The sequence below is a fragment of the Aotus nancymaae genome, unplaced genomic scaffold (genome assembly GCF_030222135.1).
Source record: "Aotus nancymaae isolate 86718 unplaced genomic scaffold, 86718_ANA_hifiasm-v0.15.2.pri h1tg000007l, whole genome shotgun sequence".
NCBI classification, from domain to species: domain Eukaryota; kingdom Metazoa; phylum Chordata; class Mammalia; order Primates; family Aotidae; genus Aotus; species Aotus nancymaae.
Genome location: NW_026988418.1, coordinates 48,578,060 through 48,596,770, shown reverse-complemented (window position 1 = coordinate 48,596,770; position 18,711 = coordinate 48,578,060). Strand labels below are relative to the sequence as shown.

At 35.8% G+C, this 18,711-nt stretch overlaps 1 protein-coding gene across 1 annotated transcript in view; it reads left to right on the top strand.

Annotated features, from left to right (window-relative positions):
* The window catches only part of COL24A1 (collagen type XXIV alpha 1 chain), a 390,193-nt gene that overhangs the window by 352,108 nt on the left and 19,374 nt on the right, over positions 1-18,711 (top strand). The window contains exons 54-57 of the mRNA XM_064372593.1: positions 3,715-3,750; positions 3,854-3,880; positions 16,032-16,097; positions 16,713-16,881. Coding sequence (XP_064228663.1) covers positions 3,715-3,750; positions 3,854-3,880; positions 16,032-16,097; positions 16,713-16,881 — 298 coding nt within the window. The remainder of the gene's footprint in view (positions 1-3,714; positions 3,751-3,853; positions 3,881-16,031; positions 16,098-16,712; positions 16,882-18,711) is intronic.

The following is an 18,711-nucleotide window of genomic DNA, read 5'->3' as shown; positions in this document are numbered from 1 at the left end:
GTAAGCATTCAAAGCATATATATATATATATATATATATGTATTTCTTTTTAAAATTCATAGATAGTATAAATCATTCATTGAAAAATTATCAAACTTTTTAAATTCAAGAACACTTATCATTACATTTGTACAGACTTTAAATTTTAAATTTTCAACCTGTATGCATGTGTATACCTTCTTTATTCAGATATGAAACATGAGATAGATGGGGTCCAGTAGCACATGCCTGTGGTCCCAGCTGCTCAGGGAGGCTAAGGCAGGAGAATTGCTTGAGCCCAGGAGTTCAAAGCCAGCTTGGGTAACATAGCAAAACTCCCGTCTCTAAAGAAAATTTAAAAATTAAAAAACACACACACACACACATACACATCAGGAAGAAAGCAAATAAGAGGCCTGAAAAATCGTAATTCTAAAGTGAACCTTGGAGATTATCTTCACTAGACCTATTATACTACAATTTAGATATCTGAGATCCAAATGTGCAGCAGTTCACTTAAGACCATATAGCAAATTAAGTTGTAAAGACAAAACCAGAGCCCAGGTCTCCCAATTCCTATGTGATTGTATTTTTCTGTAAATTATAGTGCCTCTCAGAAAATGAGGCTAGGAGCAACTTGGTAAGGAATATCGTGTGTGTGTATATATATTCTCCACCTAGACCACATGACAGCTTGAAGAGTTTCTGTTCTTGTTCACAGTCATGCCCTATGACTTGTGATGCTCACTTACTCCATTCTAGTTACATTACTATCTAGTTAATCTATTATCTAGTTAATCTTATTTAATATCACTAACATTTCCTTTCAAACCAATGAATCTCAACCAGGAGCCATTTGTCCCCCTAACCCCCTAAGAGACATTTGGCAATGTCTGGAGAAATTTTCGGTTGTCACAACTGGGGGAAAAAATGAGATGTTAGTGGCATCTAGTGGGTAGAAGCTAAGGATGCTGCTAAACATCCTCCAATGGAAGCTCCTCTAAAGAAAGTTTAAAAATTTTAAAAACACACACATCAGGAAGAAAAAGTGAACCTTGGAGATTATCTTCACTAGAACTATTATATTACAGCTGAGATCTCTGAGATCCAAATGTGCAGCACTTATAAACAACTGTTGATAAATGAGAAAAGAGAAGCTCTGTGCAACTGATCCAGCCTAAAATAAAGATCATGAAGCTAAATTAAGATTGCATTTACATAAGGGAAATGACATAAGGAAATGAAATAAAAGAATTTATAAAAAGGAAAAAATTGTAACATACTTAAGTTTAAGGATATACACCCACACGTGTTTTTAAAGTATACTGATAAAATATGTCACTTTTGGAGGATTATATGTAAATTCTGGGATAAAGTGAAAAGAGAATCTATTTTCATAGGCAGTTTTTTAAATGTAATCAAATCACCACTATAACCATTCAAAGTAATTTGGTTCCCCTTCAGAAAAATTAACATAGGCAGCCAGGCACGGTGGCTCATGCCTGTAATCCAAGCACTTTGGGAGGCCAAGGCGCGTAGATCACTTGAGGCCAGGAGTTTGAGACCAGCCTGGCCAACATGGTGAAACCCCATATCTACTAAAAATACAAAAAAAAAAAAAAAAAAATTACCTGGGCATGATGTCGTGTGCCTGTAGTCCCGGCTACTTGGAAGGCTGAGGCAGCAGAATCGCTTAAGCTTGGGAGGCCAAGATTGCAGTGAGGTGAGATCACACCACTGCACCCCACCCAGCCTGGGAAACAGAGCAAGACTATGTCTCAAAAAGAAAGAAAGAAAGAAAAAGAAAATTAACATAGACAATCATAGTGTTATTATAAACTACTTTATTTATTTAATTTTATTTTTTGGAGTTAGAATCTCACTGTCACCCAGACTGGAGTGTAGTGATGTGATCTCAGTTCACTGCAACCTCTGCCTCCCAGGTTCAAGCAATTCTTGTGCCTCAGCCTCCCAAGTAGCTGATACTACAGGCATGCGCCACCACACCCAGTTAATTTTTTTGTATTTTTAGTAGAGAGGGGGTTTCACCATGTTGCCCAGGCCAGTCTCAAACTCCTGAGTTAAGACAATACACCAGCCTTGACCTCCCAAAGTGCTAGGATTACAGGAATGAGCCAACGTTCCTGGTCTATAAACTGCTTTATCTGGAATAAAGAGAAAGTGAGTCACTTCATCTTAATGGTGTATTAGCTAGAGTAATAAAAAAGAATTAATACAATGTTATATTGTTGGAATCATTTTTTTTTTTTTAACTCGGCTAGTTTCCCTAACCTATGTGGTTACATTGGGGTTGCCCTGCCCTGTCTTGCTGGGTTTGAAATATTTTGTTTGATCATATTTGTGGTGATCTGACTTGTTCTGGATAACAAGCTGAAATGAACTTCATAAATCAACAGTAGAAATCGTTTCTTATTTTTCTATGATAAATTCCTATTTTGAAGTCAACAATAAGATGTATATTTTGTACTGAACCATCAGTGATATTTTCCAAATGTCAGAAGCTTGCTAAGTGGAATGGACTATCACAACTGTTTATTATTTTTACATTATTAATTCAAAATGGAGAGGCGTACATAACCAATTTCACTTTGACTTCTGTATATTTAAAAGCCTATCTCCAACATGACATTTCTGTGACCTATCATGCAGCATCTGAAGTACATGCATTGGTTGATAATTAAATGAATGGATGATGTTAAAATTAACTAGTATGAACTAGTATTAATTTTAACTAGTATTAACTAGTATTAAAATTAACTGACATTAATTTTAACATCATTCATTCGTTTAATTATGTACACGTTTTGTACATTCTCTCCTTAAAATTGTAATCATAAGCCAGATAAACTAAGACATGCCTAACAGGCATAGTGTTGGAGTACTCTACTCTTTTCAAGTTACTATGTATTGTCTGTTCTGACTATCACAGTATATTTAGGATTAACAGCGTTGACAATACAAAATACTTAATACTAAGTCAAGCATGGTATCAACATTATCCAAAACTCAGCTGAAGATAAGTGTTGCTTTGCTATCTTTTAAACATAATTGGAGTTTGACTCAATATACTCTTAACATTTAGCTGAACATCTAAGTTACTTTTGAACAGACATACAGAGCCTTTGAGCATTTTTACAATAATTACTATTGCTTTATTTTGGAAAATGTCAATATAATTTTTGACATTTTGCTATATACCTTTTAACTTTTCTAATTTCTAAATTAATACTAATTAATTTTAGTTTCATCCATTCATTTAATTATCTATAAAAATGGAGAAGTATTATTTTGGAGAGATTTTCAGGTGAACTCAACAGGAGCTGGTAACCAGTTTATAGGTGGGTGAAGGAAATTGAACTGTCTAAGAGCACTGAAGTTTCTATATTTGATGATTAAGTGGGTGGTAGTTAGAAATAACAGGAAAAACATCCTTAGACAATACTAATATTTAAAAATGTTACACTTATAATATCTTATTAAGATGAGTAAATTAAGTTTCTAATGTCAATGAAACAGGAAAATAAATATTCAGCTAGTTTATGAATGTGGATGATAGGTAAGTACAGGAGCATATGACTTTAGAATACTAAAACAGTTTTAATTTGTATGACTTGCCTGACACGAAAGGCATGACAGAGTTGAATATTAGTTCTCTTGTTTATACCCAACCAAATGTATAATATACATATCTTGTGTTTGTCTCCATTTCTCCAGGGTCCTCAAGGACCGAGAGGTCAACCAGGGCCTCCAGTGAGTTTATTTTCATTTATGTCTGTTTACCATGATGCTTATATGCTTACCTTGAGATGTCTACCAAATAAATATGTATATTTTTTAATTTGCTGTGTTCTAGGGCCCACCTGGAGCACCAGGCCCAAGAGTAAGTTTGCTTGGTTTGATTTTATTTTGTTTTATCTTAGTATGTCATATTAACTTTTTAAATCTTCTTCTATTAACTCCCTATTGAAAGGTGTCCCTTTTGCATACCTCTGTTCTTTTTTGCTAACTTGATATAGGCCTGGCCCAGCTACACAAACATGAAATCTAAGCCTCAGACTTCTTATTTATAAAATGGAGATGGTATGTCCTGCTTTCTTAGGTGGTTTCGAGTATTAAGAAGTAAAGCACTCAGCACATTGTATAATACATAATAAGCACTTGAAAAACTATCTCCATTTCTTCTTAATTCTACATTCTTACTCTCCTTTTTTAAATGTTCTTTTTGCCAGCCAGAGTTATCCACTTCTTTGATTTACTTGAATTTTTCTCAGTTGCTGGTAACACTGGAAGCCATCAAACTTCTCATGTGTTTGTTTATTGCCTAACTATTATGACCCAAAACTTGCTCCCCTTGTCTCTGAGGCCATGTTTATGTTGCTTATGCTATTTTCATGCCTTTGATATTCTAAGCTTGAGTTCCCTATGCTTTGTATTCACTCTTATATTAGGCAGTCTTTTTGTCTTCCTGCTCCCTATGAGAGGTCTCTTTCCATCTGCAACCTCACCCACACCCGACTCATTCAGCCTCCTGGTCAAATAGAGTGGTCCTTGGTCACATTTTCTGCCTAAAGTGGATCTACTGTTGGCTACACCATCCCAAACAATGGTCAATCCTGCACCTTTTAAACCTACTTATTACACATGCTGCTCTGATGTCATTTAGATCTCTGATAGTTCTAGGTGGTGATTTCCTGTGGTCTACTCTCAGCAGATCAGGAACTCTGTATTTCCCTCAGCTTTTCATTGGAGCAAGGAATAAATTCTAAGCAAAGTGCCACAAGGAAGACTGTCTTCTTGAAAACAGGAGACCCATTTATCTGTGATTTTAAAAAATCGTTTCCCCTTTCTGGCTATCTGACTAATATGGAGGGAACCTCTCCCTGTGTGAATATCAGTAAGAATGTCTTTCAGTTGGGCATGGTGGCTCGCACCTGTAATCCAGCACTTTGGGAGGCTGAAACGGGCAGATCACCTGAGGTCAGGAGCTTGACACCAGCGTGGCCAACATAGCAAAACCCCAGGCATGCTGGCACATGCCTGTAATTTCAGCTACTCAAGAGGCTGAGGCAGGAGAATCGACTGAGCCCAGGAGGTGGAGGTTGCGATGAACCGAGGTCACACCACCACACTCCAGCCTGGCAAAGCGAGACTCCATCCCAAAAAAAAAAAGAATGTTGTGTCGCTTCCGACGCCTCTGTTCTGTTCCATTGGTCTATATCTCTGTTTTGGTACCAGTACCATGCTGTTTTGATTACCGTAGCCTTGTAGTAGAGTTTGAAGTCTGGTAGTGTGATGCCTCCTGCTTTGTTCTTTTTGCTTAGAATTGACTTGGCTATGCGGGCTCTCTTTTGGTTCCATATGAAGTTTAAGGTGGTTTTTTCCAGTTCTGTGAAGAAGGTCATTGGTAGCTTGATGGGGATAGCGTTGAATCTGTAAATTACTTTGGGCAGTATGGCCATTTTCACGATATTAATTCTTCCTAACCATGAACATGGAATGTTTCTCAAAAGATTTACAAGAAAAAAACAAACAAGCCCATTCAAAAATGGGCAAAGGATATGAACAGATACTTTACAAAAGAAGACATACAAGAGGCCAACAAACATATGAAAAAATGCTCATCATCACTGGTCATTAGAGAAATGCAAATCAAAACTACATTGAGATACCATCTCACGCCAGTTAGAATGGCGATCATTAAAAAATCTGGAGAAAATAGATGCTGGAGAGGATGTGGAGAAATAGGAACACTTTTACACTGTTGGTGGGAGTGTAAATTAGTTCAACCACTGTGGAAGACAGTGTGGCGATTCCTCAAGGACCTAGAAATAGAAATTCCATTTGACCCAGCAATCCCATTACTGGGCATATATTATATTATATTATATTATATTATATTATATTATATTATATTATATTATAAATCGTTCTACTATAAGGACACATGCACACGAAAGTTCATTGCAGCACAGTTTACAATAGCAAAGACCTGGAACCAACCCAAATGCCCATCGATGATAGACCGGACAGGAAAAATGTGGCACATATACACCATGGAATATTATGCAGCCATTAAAAATGAGGAGTTCGTGTCCTTTGTAGGGACATGGATGAACCTGGAAACCATCATTCTCAGCAAACTGACACAAGAACACAAAACCAAACACCACATGTTCTCACTCATAGGAGGGTGTTGAACAAGGAGAACACATGGACACAGGGAGTGGAGCACTATACACAGGGGTCTGTTGCGGGGGAGTGGGGGGGACAGCGGGGGGGAAGTTGGGGAGGGATAGCATGGGGAGAATGCCAGATATGGGTGAGGGGGAGGGAGGCAGCAAATCACACTGCCATGAATGCACCTATGCAACAACTTTGCATGTTTTTCACATGTACCCCAAAACCTAAAATGCAATAAAAAAAAAAAAAAAAAAGAATGTCTTTCTTCAAATCACTTTACACTTGTCTATTCTTCCTTTCCATCTGGATCCTCACAATGCATGGATTACAAATACCCTCATTAATTGCCTTCCCAAATTATAATGACTTTGATATATCATAGCTCCCTTCCCAAGAAAGAACAAGTTCAAGTTCTAAAGGATCATACATCATTGGCAAATTAAAGAAATGATTAGTGAAAATTTTCACAGTTAAGTGCCAAACTTTGGGACACATATCCCTGTCTCACTTGGTAAATATATGTGTTCCTACATCACCAAAATAGAGTAAGACATGAGAGGTTTTTGCTCTGAGCAAAATGTGGATGAAAACATGTATATACTTTGAGAAATTAATCAGGAAGATTAGGTAAGAAAATATATGTGTTGAACGCATAATAACTTCTCAGTAAATGCTAGTTTCTTTGTTTCCTTCTTTTCTCCCTTTCCCTCATTTCTGTATTCCTTCTTGGCCAATATGAAAACAGATTTCTATAAATAGTGCTGTCTTTCTAGAACTTGCAGAGTCCATTGTAGGAAAATAACATTGAGAATAAGATTTCTAGAGAAGAAGTCTAAATGACCATGAGAAGACACCTACACATTCTTTCTAAACTCAGCCTCCATGAAACTTAATTCCATCCCCTCATCACTCTACGAGATAGAACTGATCACTTCCCCTTCTTCATTTATATTCATTTACTTTCATGTTTGCCTTTTCTATTACATTGTGAACCCTCTGAAGACAGAGACTATTTTTTAAATTTCCCTTCCATTTAAGCTCTTCATAAGTGTTGAATACATGCCTGCATGAGTAAAAAAAAAAAAAGTGACATCTCAGGAAATTTAGGTGGAAATCTTCTAAACTAGAAGATTTCACTTGGAGAGAAACAGTGTCATCAAGGGATAGATTCATAGAAGTAGAGGTCCTCTCAGCAATTATTTCGCAGTTATTTCAGACTTTGAGTTGGACTTCATTGGCCAGTGGATCATAAGACCAATTTAGTGAGTGTCATTCAGCATTATTTTGAGAGCAAATGAAATAAAATAGAAAAAAATATGGGGAGAGACTGCTTAATAGGTATGAAGCTTCTTTTTGGGGTGATGAAAATGCTCTGAAATTTGATCATGGTAATGGTTGAACAACATTGTGAATCTACTAAAGACAACTGAATTGGATATTTTTAAATGACTACAATGGTGGAATTTATGTTATATAAATTTTACCTCAATTCTAAAAAACAAAAAAAAAATCAGTACATCATCATTAGTAAGAATAAATATGGTTTTACAGAACATTTTAAAGTTAAATATGTGTATGTTTATGTGGATCTTGTCATGATATAAAAATGTATTTCTTACTGTGGGTCAGGATAAGTTTGAAAACTTCAAATATAGTCCAACTACCTCTTTAAAGACCTGTGAAACTAAAGTAACTTCCTCAGTTCCCTAAAGTTGAATAGCTAAAAGGAAATGTTTCAAGGAAAGGAATATTTAGTGATGGTAAATTGGAATGTGAGGATAGGGTAATGACCAGACCTCAGTGTATGTAGTAAGGTATTTAGAAATGAACACAGCAGTATACAACATGACGTCAAAGTTAACCAAAAATGATTAGTAAAGGGAAGAGCAAGGTGTCTATGTATGTCTGTGTTTGGTGTCTAGGATGGAAATAACAATCATTAAAAATTATTAAATGATTAAATGAAAGTTGCCAGGTGGAAAAAAATAAAAAATAAATACATGAGAGAAAGAATTCCCAACTGATTTATTCCAATTAGTGTGTCAACTGCAGAACCTGGATTGGTGAATTAAGAAATGGCAGCTGCAGCCGGGCGCGGTGGCTCACGCCTGTAATTGCAGCACTTTGGGATGCCGAGGCGGGTGGATCACGAGGTCAAGAGATCGAGACCATCCTGGTCAACATGGTGAAACCCCGTCTCTACTAAAAATACAAAAAAAATTAGCTGGGCATGGTGGCGTGTGCCTGTAATCCCAGCTACTCAGGAGGCTGAGGCAGGAGAATTGCCTGAACCCAGGAGGCGGAGGGTTGCGGTGAGCCGAGATCACGCCATTGCACTCCAGCCTGGGTAACAAGAGCGAAACACCGTCTCAAAAAAAAAAAAAAAAAAAAAAAAAAAGAAGTGGCAGCTGCTATTATAGTCCTGGTTCCCTAGAATAGAATCAGCAAAAACTTCCATCATGAAGAGGGGTATGACCTGAAATGAGTTTGTATTTGGTCAGCATTTTCACCATCCAGTGATCTCGAAACTTCAGATATATGAAAAATAATACTTCTCTAAATACTGAGGTGCCTAGACTAGATCTGCTTTACATTCGAATGATTTGGAGAGAATTATGAAGATTATATTCCTCCAATGTATAATGCATCTGGCTTTCTAATTCTCCTCATTATTTCACACTCACTAGTTACAACATATAATCAATCTTTATTCTCTGTTTTCTATTTTACGTGCATGTTTTTGTAAACATTGAGTGATTTACATGTGAGAATATGTTCTCTCTAACTAGAGTGCGTGGAGGAAGTTATGTTTCTTTTTTTGATCCCCTCACTGCACCTAATGAGAGATTTATACTTAGATGTGGGCACTTAGATGTGACTGAATTACTTCCCAGGCAAATCCTCTTAATAAAATTTCTCTGAGCCTGCCTTCCTTACAGTCTGCCTGTGGGTAAAAAATTAATAAATTCAACAAATTGAATGACTGCTATGTGCCAATCATGACCTAGGCTTTATGAATGCCTTGAGGATTCTAGGAATATGGATATTGTCAAGAAAATTTGTGAGTGCCCAAGTGTTACGAAATTTATTTTCTTACTAATACCTGTTGGGGAAAAAAATACCTTTTTTATTGAGTTGTTGCTTGCACTGATGGTGGCTAAAATTACTGGTACCTTAGCATGATTAAAGCATCAAACTCTACACTACTAATCTGTTAATAGTCATTATATTCTTTACTGCCACACACAGAAAATCATAGTGATGTCAATTAAGAATATCCTGTGATTTACTCATCTTGCCCTCTATTGAGAAGCTTTTTTTCCCCCAATTTTTTGTTAGTACACACAGTACAAATGTCCTGTCTATATACATATCTTCTTGTAGAATATCTAGGGGACAGATTCCCAGAAGTTTGATCTAAGAGATAATGAGCATATTTACTTGTTATTTTTAATGGTGGCAAGATATATATAACCAAAATTTTACCATTTTAACTATTTTTAAGTGTAGAGTTCAGTGGCATTAAGTACATTCACATTGTTGTGCAACCATTACTATACATGCCTAGAACTTTTTTTGTCTTCCAAAACTGAAACTCTGTACCTATTAAGTAATAACTCCCAATTCCCCCCTTTCCCCAACCCTGGCAACCACCATTCTACTTTCTGTCTCTATGAATTTGACCACTCTAGGTACCTCATATAAGTTAAGTCATACAATATTTGTCTTTTTGTGACTGGCTTATTTCACTTAGTGTAATATCTTCAGGGTTCATCTATGTTGTAAGCATATATTAGAATTTCATTTCTTTTGAAAGCTGAGTAATAGGCCATTGAATATATATGCCAGATTTTGTTTATCCAAATGGACACTTATGTTGCTACTACCTTATGGCTATTGTGAATAATGCTGCTATAAACATTGGTGTACAAATATCTATTGGAGTCCTCACTTTGATTAATTCGTTTGGGTATATACCTAGAAATGAAACTGTTATATCATGTAATAATTCCATGTGTAATTTTTGAGAAACTGCCCTACTGTTTTCCATAGCTGCTGCACACTTTACATCACCACAAAAAGTGCCAGTTTCTCCACGTCCTCACCACTTGTTATTTTCTGTTGTTTTTTTAATAACAGCTATCCTGATGGTTGTGAAGTGGTATCTCATTGTGGTTTTCACATGCATTTTCCTAATGATTTGTGATGTTTAACATATTTTCATGTGTTTATTATTTGCATATCTTTTTTTTTTTTTTTTTTTTTTGAGACAGAGTCTCACTCTCTTGCCCAAGCTGGAGTGCAGTGGCATGATCTTGGCTCACTGCAACTTCTGTCTCCCAGGTTCAAGCAATTCTCCTGCCTCGCCCTCCTGAGTAGTTGGGATTACAGGTGCCCTCCACAATACCTGGATAATTTTGTATTTTTATTAGAGATGGCTTTTCACCATGTTGGCCAGGCTGGTCTCAAACTCCTGACCTCAAGTTATCTGCCCGTCTTTGCAGATAGTGCTAGGGATTACAGGTGTGAGCCACTGTACCCAGCCTCTTCTTTAGAGAAATGTCTATTCAAGTTCTTTGCCCATTTGTTGAATTGGGTTGCCTTTTTTTTTTTTTTTTTTTTGGTTGTTAGTAAATTGTAGGAGCTCTTTAAATATTCTAGATATTAATCCTTTAACAGAAAGACAATTTGCAGTTATTTTCTCCCACCCCTTGAGTTGCCTTTTCACTCTCTTGATAGTGTCCTTTGATGCACAGAAGATTTTTTTTATATAGTCTATCTACTTTCTTCTCTTGTTGACTGTGCTCTTGGTATCATTCCAAGAAATCATTACAAATTCAAATATTACCAAGCTTTTCCTATTTGCTTCTAATAATTTTATGGTTTTAGCTCTTGTGTTTAAGCCTTTGATTCATTTTGAGTTCGTGATTTAACTCGTGACGTAAGTTTTTTTTGTACTTGATGTAATTTAAGGGTCTAGCTTCATTCTACTGCATGTGGATATTCCATTTTTCCAGCACTATTTGTTGAAAAGACTGTCCTTTCCTCATTGAATGGTCTTGGCACTCTTGTTGAAAATAATTTGATTATAAATGAGAAGGTTTATTTCTGGACTCTCTATTCTATTTCCCTGGTCTTTATGTCTGTCTTTATGACAGTACCAACTGTTTTGATTACAGCAGCTTTATAGTAAGTTTTGAAATCAGGAAATGTGATGCCTCCAACTTTATTCTTCTTTTTTCAGAATCACTTTGGCTACTTGGGGTCTTTACTATCCATTATATTTACTATATTGTAACTTTTACCACTGCTCTTTATTTCTTCAGGTGGATTCAAGTTTCTGCATAGTATCCTTTACTTTAGTACTGAATGACTCCCTGTGATGTTTTTCTAGGAAAGGTATGCTAGTGATAAATTATCTCAGTTTTTATTTAACTGCAAATATATTATTTCCTTCATTTTTAAAGGAGAGTTTTACTGGAAATAGAATTCTTGATTGACAGTCTTTTCTTTTAGCACTCTGAATATGTTATTGTACTGCCTCCTCAACTTTATGGGTTTTTTTGTTTGTTTGTTTGTTTTTTTGAGACGGAGTTTTGCTCTTGTTACCCAGGCTGGAGTGCAGTGGCGCGATCTCGGCTCACCGCAACCTCTGCCTCCTGGGTTCAGGCAATTCTCCTGCCTCAGCCTCCTGAGTAGCTGGGATTACAGACGCGCACCGCCATGCCCAGCTAATTTTTGTGTTTTTAGTAGAGACGGGGTTTCACCATGTTGACCAGGATGGTCTCGATCTCTTGATCTCATGATCCACCTGCCTCGGCCTCCCAAAGTGCTGGGATTACAGGCGTGAGCCACCACGCCCGGCCTGGTTTTTTGTGAGAAGTCAGCTATTAATCTGGTTGAGGATCTCTTGGACATAATGAGTCTCCTTTTTCTGCTTTCAGAATTCTTTGTCTATAGCATTAGATAGTTTGATTATGATGTGTCTGGGAAAATTTGTGGCACTTCTTGGATGTGTAGGTTAATATTTTTGCATCAGATTTGTGATTTTTTTCAGCCATTATCTGTTTACATATTATTTGTGTCCCCCTTTCTCTCTCCTTTCCTTCTGAGACTCTCCTCATGCATATGTTGTTAAGCTTTACAGTGTCCTACAGGTCTCTTCAGTCTCTGTTCATTTTTCTTCATCATTTTTTTCCACACCTCAGACAGGATAATCTCAATAAACCTGTCTTCAAGTTAACTGGTGCTTACTTCTGCCTATGGAAATCTACTGTAGAGCCTATCCAATAAATGTTTATTTCATCTATTGTACTTTTTAACTTCAGAATTTCTGTTTGGTTCTTGTTTCTATAATTTATGTGCCTTTATTATATTCTCTACTTAGTAAGACATCTTTCTCATACTGGCCTTTAGTTCTAAAGACATGGTTTTATTTAATTTTTTGAACCTGCCTAAAAGAGAACTCTGAGAGTTCATTATTCCACCACTTTTGCTGTCTCCTAGATCTCTTGATCTTCTTTAAACATCGTTTTAATATTTTGTGTGATGAAATGGAAGAACATATAAAGCACATATAGTGTACACTGCAGTGGTTGCTTCAAAAGCACTGTGCAGCTATTTGAGTTGAAACTCAACTAGCCAGTTTTATCATAGAATACAATTTTTTATTAACAGACTACCAGTTTTATTAAGACATGAGTAGTTTACAGATATTTTCTTGAAAAGGAATAAAGTTATTCTGTCATTTTAAGGAAAACAGCTGACAGAATTTGATGCCAATGATAAATTTAAAGCTCTCAAGCAAAAAATAAGAATTAGGGAAAACATGTATCTATCACTGTGAATTTGACAGATTCCCAGTACTTATGTTTTCATGATAAGTAACATTATGTTTTCCTGATGATGTTAACAAATGTAATTTTTGACATTAAGTAAGGAGCTGTATCAGTGTTTGGAAGACCTGCATAGTTCCATAAATAGTATTTTCAGAATGATCAATATGTGATGTTAATAAAATCATATATAGGTAAAAGATCTATGAAAGTATAAAATAGACCAATAGATTTTAGCATAGAAGTCCAAAAAGTTCATTGAGATGGGTTCAGTTTTCACATAGAAACTAACCTTTAAGAAACTAACACTAGAAATGTCAGGTATAGGTGATGGGGGATGGAGGCAGCAAACCGCGTTGCCATGAATGTACCTATGCAACAGTCTTGCATGATCTGCACATGTACCCCAGAATCTAAAGTACAATAAAAAAAAGAAACTACCTCTTATCAAGTTTTGGTATAAGGTATAATATGAAAGAAGAAAACCCATAATTATTTGAAAAAGATGACTTAAATACTTTTCTTTTTTCCCACTACATATCTCTATGAGGCTGAATTTTCCTCACAACCAATTGAATACAAAAACAAATAAGAGAATTTAGCTATCATATGTTAATCCAGACATTACAGAAATGTATGAAAGTGTAAAACTGGGTCACCCTTCTCATTAATTTTTTTGTTTTTGAAAATATAGTTAATTTTTATAAAAATATGCATATTAACATATAATGAGTTTGTTGGTATTTTAAAGCAATTGACACATGAATAGTTTTTAAATTTGTTTTGGTTTCTACTATAGTAATTATCAAAAGTTGGCCGGGCTCAGTGGCTCACACCTGTAATTTCAGCACTTTGGGAGGCCAAGGCGGGCAGATCATCTGAGTCAGCAGTGCAAGACCAGCCTGGCCAACATGGTGAAACTCCATCTCTACCAAAAACACAAAAATTCTCTGGGTGTGGTGGCACAAGCCTGTAATCCTAACTACTTGGGAGGCTGAGAGGCAAGAGAATCACTTGAACCCTAGAGGCAGAGGTTGCACTGAGCCAAGATCATCCCACTGCACTCCAGCCTGGGTAACAGAGTGAGACTCCGTCTCAAAAAAAAAAAAAAAAAAAAAAAAAAAAAAAAAGTTATAATTCACATAGAGAAAAAATTTTAAGACCTTTAATAGTATTTAAAAGTGCAAAAGGATTCTGATTCTGAAGAGTTTGAGAACCACTATGCTAGGTTTTCTTTTTTTTTTTTTTTTTTTTTGAGACGGAGTCTCGCTCTTGTTACCCAGGCTGGAGTGCAATGGCGCGATCTCGGCTCACCGCAACCTCCGCCTCCTGGGTTCAGGCAATTCTCCTGCCTCAGCCTCCTGAGTAGCTGGGATTACAGGCACGCGCCACCGTGCCCAGCTAATTTTTTTGTATTAATAGAGACGGGGTTTCACAATGTTGACCAGGATGGTCTCGATCTCTCGACCTCGTGATCCACCCGCCTCGGCCTCCCAAAGTGCTGGGATTACAGGCTTGAGCCACCGCGCCCGGCCTAGGTTTTCTAATTAAAACCCTTAATCACCAACAGGGGACCAAGTGAACAACAAAAAGGTAGCTATGGTTTAGCACCTAATTCAGTTTCCCATATTTAGTGTCAGTATTTTTGTGTGACCCATATCCAAAATCTGCTCATTCACACAAGCAAGATGGTCAGAGTTATTTAATCTGCAGAGGATATTTTAGGTTTACCCTCTATGCTACTTGAATAGTCATGCTCCTTCTGTCTCATGGCCTTTGTGCCAGGTTGCTTCTTCTGTCTGGAAAGCTCTCCTACCCCTTCTCCTAACAATTCTTATTTATTCTTTGGATATCAGTTCAAATATTACTACCTCAGGTAGTAAAAGCCTTCCGTGACCTATTCCTTCCAACCCCTTACACTTTCCAGATTTGATTAATTTCTCTCATAGTTTCATCCACTTTCCTTTCATAACATGTATCTCAATTGGTAATTATGATTTTTCAGATGATTTAATTATTGACTATCTCTTCTCTGAAATTAAGTTCCATAAAGGCAAGTTTCTTTTTTGCTTGCCATTTCATCTTCAATATGTATCACAGTGTTAGGCAGTATAGATATACAGAATGAGTCAATTATTTTTGAATATGAAAAACACATGCTGAAGCAAGGGAGAGTACATTTTATTGATTATTCCATCATTTTAAATAATTTTTCAAATTACCAACCATGAGCTGAGAGATCTGTTGAAAATGGTTTCCATTATACAAGCCTTCAAGTAAAAAGATATCTTCACAGTATAATGACTCTGAAATAAATTAAATTGTTTGTTTCACTTACACAGATGCCATTTCCCAGAACCTTCTCCCAACTCATGCTTCATTGTTCTAAGATTTTTTTTAAAGAATTACAAAAAAAAAAAGACTTTTACTAATGGTTATGCTGAGTCTTTTTCTAAAAATATATTTTATTAAATGCAAGAGGAGATTGATTTCATTCTGTATTATTTCTTTTGGGACACATGGTACATTTTCCAACTTCAGAAATTGTTTTAAAACCGCAGAAGTATCAGATTAAATTAATGCGGTGACTACCTCAGGACAGTAGTATTTTATTCTATTCCTTCCAAGAATGTAACTGTTAAAAATTACTACAGTTATTTATTCTTCACTTTACAATTTATTAACTGAGAGAATCATATTTTATTCTCTTCCATTTGAGGAACTTTGTGTATGTGTTTTCAGGCAACAGAAACGAATAGTTTTTCATTTCAGGACTCTAAACTCTGGTCCTATTTTAATTAGGAGACCTTTGAGATTTGGATGAAAGCAGCATATTGTCCTTCCAGATAGCCAGGCAATATTTGCAAAATCTGCCTAACTGTAAGAGTTACAGAACCCCTTCAGATAATAAGTCTGGTATACTTTAACAGCAGTGCTTTCAGAATTTAGAGCGTCTACTTTAGAGCACTCAGTGTTGATCTTATTGCTAATCTCAAATGGTTTTGTTTTACACAGAAACAAATGGATATCAATGCTGCTATTCAAGCCTTGATTGAATCAAATACTGCCCTACAGATGGAGGTAATATATCTGGTTTTACTTATATTGGCACTGTCTCTCAATATACCAATTAAACAGAAAATTTTTTGGAAGCCAAAATGTGACATTATCTCAAAGATTATATTTAAAACAGATTGAAAATGTGAAACCATTTTCAAGGACAAAGTAAGTGATTTTAGTATAATTAAACAGAAATATATGCCTAGGATGTTTTGTAAGAAAAACATTTAAATCAAAAATGTAATACTGTTAAAGGATTTATTTGTAAGGAGTTTGGCATTATCCAAGAAAGTAATTAAATGAAGTTAGTTGTGTTTCTTAAAATGAGATACATGTATTATCACTACTCATCTTATTTAAACTCTAATTATTCAATGTATAATTTAAAAAACATAATGCAGTAGGCATAGCAATTCTTATGTTAGCTTTAAAACTAAACTTGCAAGTGTGAATTTAATCTTTTTAAGGGATTAAGGTTAATAAGGCATACACATATGTCTATGCTTCATTATAAACTGTTCTGTACATTCTGCTCCCAACTTACTACACACAATGGAAACACATTTTTCTCCTTCCTTGGCTCATGTTGGTCCTTAGGAGTTTTTTGCTTATGTAATTCTTATGATGACTTGGCAGAGCTACCAGAATACTGAAGTGACTTTAATTGACCACAGTGAAGAGATATTCAAAACCCTGAACTACCTTAGCAATTTATTGCACAGCATCAAGAATCCTCTTGGCACACGAGATAACCCAGCACGAATCTGCAAAGATTTACTGAACTGTGAACAAAAAGTATCAGATGGTAAGTTCTTGGTTACCTTGAACTCTGATGTCAAATTTCATTCCATCAAGTCAGTGTGTTTGAGATTTCTAATGTGTTCATTACAAATCATAGTTAGTTTGATAAAACCCTGGCAGAAGCCATTTTAATGTCATCAAGAATAAAATACTCTAAGAAGGAGACATGCTTCTGATGTCATCCACCCCTAGCTATATCATTTGGTTACATTTTGTATTTGGAATACAGCACATTCATATTAAAAATTAAGATAGGTAGGCTTGGACCTTTGCATTAACAGACAATAGCACCCGTCACAACTTGGTAAGTCAGGACTACCAAAGTTAACAACATAAATAAATGTATTATAGAATCTCCTTCATCTTACTCCCTAAAAGTATCTTTTTAAAAATACAAAATGGAATTTAAATGTTCCATTCTAGAATTGATGACCATGAAGATGGGAGTGGTTTGTCATTCTTGGAAGTTTCTTATCTCTACACAGATGCCCCCATTTCTTTAGCCAGAGGTGCAAAAATGAATTTAGATTAGAACAATCAAGGAAAGGTTTTAAATCAAGAAAAGTAAGTCATCAGTTAAATAGGGGAAACCCTGTTTGCCGCAAACTCTAGTTTTAACACAATGACACATTTGAAAAAATGTATGACTTGAAAAATGCTGATGTGAAAAGTGCTGATTTGAAAAAGCTATGTTATGTTATTCTGTGGTCATTTTAATTTAGTTTATACATACACATATGTCTCACATACATGCACTCTCACACACAAACACGTACATATGCACATGTCCAAAACATCTGCTTCTATTCTAGAACTTCAATGAAAACATTCATTTTGTTTATATTAATAAAACACTTCTAAAGATATTTTCTGCCCTAGATTAATATAAAAACTAAAATAATACTTACAACTGTAGCTGCCTATAATACTTCTCAGCTTGATTCTTTCCCATATTTGAGGGCATAAAAATGCAACTCTATAGAATTGAAAGTAATAAATACATTGTAAGACATATAAAATTGTATGAAATCTAATTCAAAGTCTACCTTCCTCATAAGAGAAATAACTAAATGGTGTGTATTATGCAATATTCAAAAGATCTTTATGCCCCCAAATACTTTCATCACTAGGATATGATAAGTGCTGTAGGGAAAAACAAAACAGCAGGGAAGGGGGAAGGGGGATTTGATAGGAAGTAGAGCACAAGATATAATTTTTAAATAGAATGATCAAATAAGGCATCTATGAGAATATGACATTTGGGTGATATCAGAAGGAGGTAAGAGAGCAAGCCACGAGAAATCTAGATAAAGAGCTTTCCAGGCACAAAGAACAAATGCAAAAGCCCTGAGCCTTTGAGTGTACCTAGCATGTTTTACAATTAGCAAGAAAGCCAGCATGAATGGAGGAGAGTGCATATGGGGGAGAATGGTAGGAAATTAAATTAGAAAGATATCAAAAGTCAGATTGTACGGGACCCTTTAGAGACTACACAGAAGTCTCTAGCTTGTACTCTTAATAAGATGGGAAACCACTGGAAATTGCTGAGCAAAGAAGTGACATAATTTGGCTCAGATTTTTAAAATATTACTCTAGCTAATATGTTGCAAATATAATACGAAAGACGGGGTAGAGGTAGGGAAACCAATGAGAAGAATATTGACACAATCCAGGAGAGATGATGATTGGCTGGACTAGAGTTGGTTACAAGGGAAGTGGTAAAAAATGGTTAGATTCTTGACTATGCTTTATGCCTAGTGTTCCATTATTGGAATGCTAAGCATGTGGGAGTTATTTATATCCTACTTCTTAAGGTCATCACCAAGGTCTGATT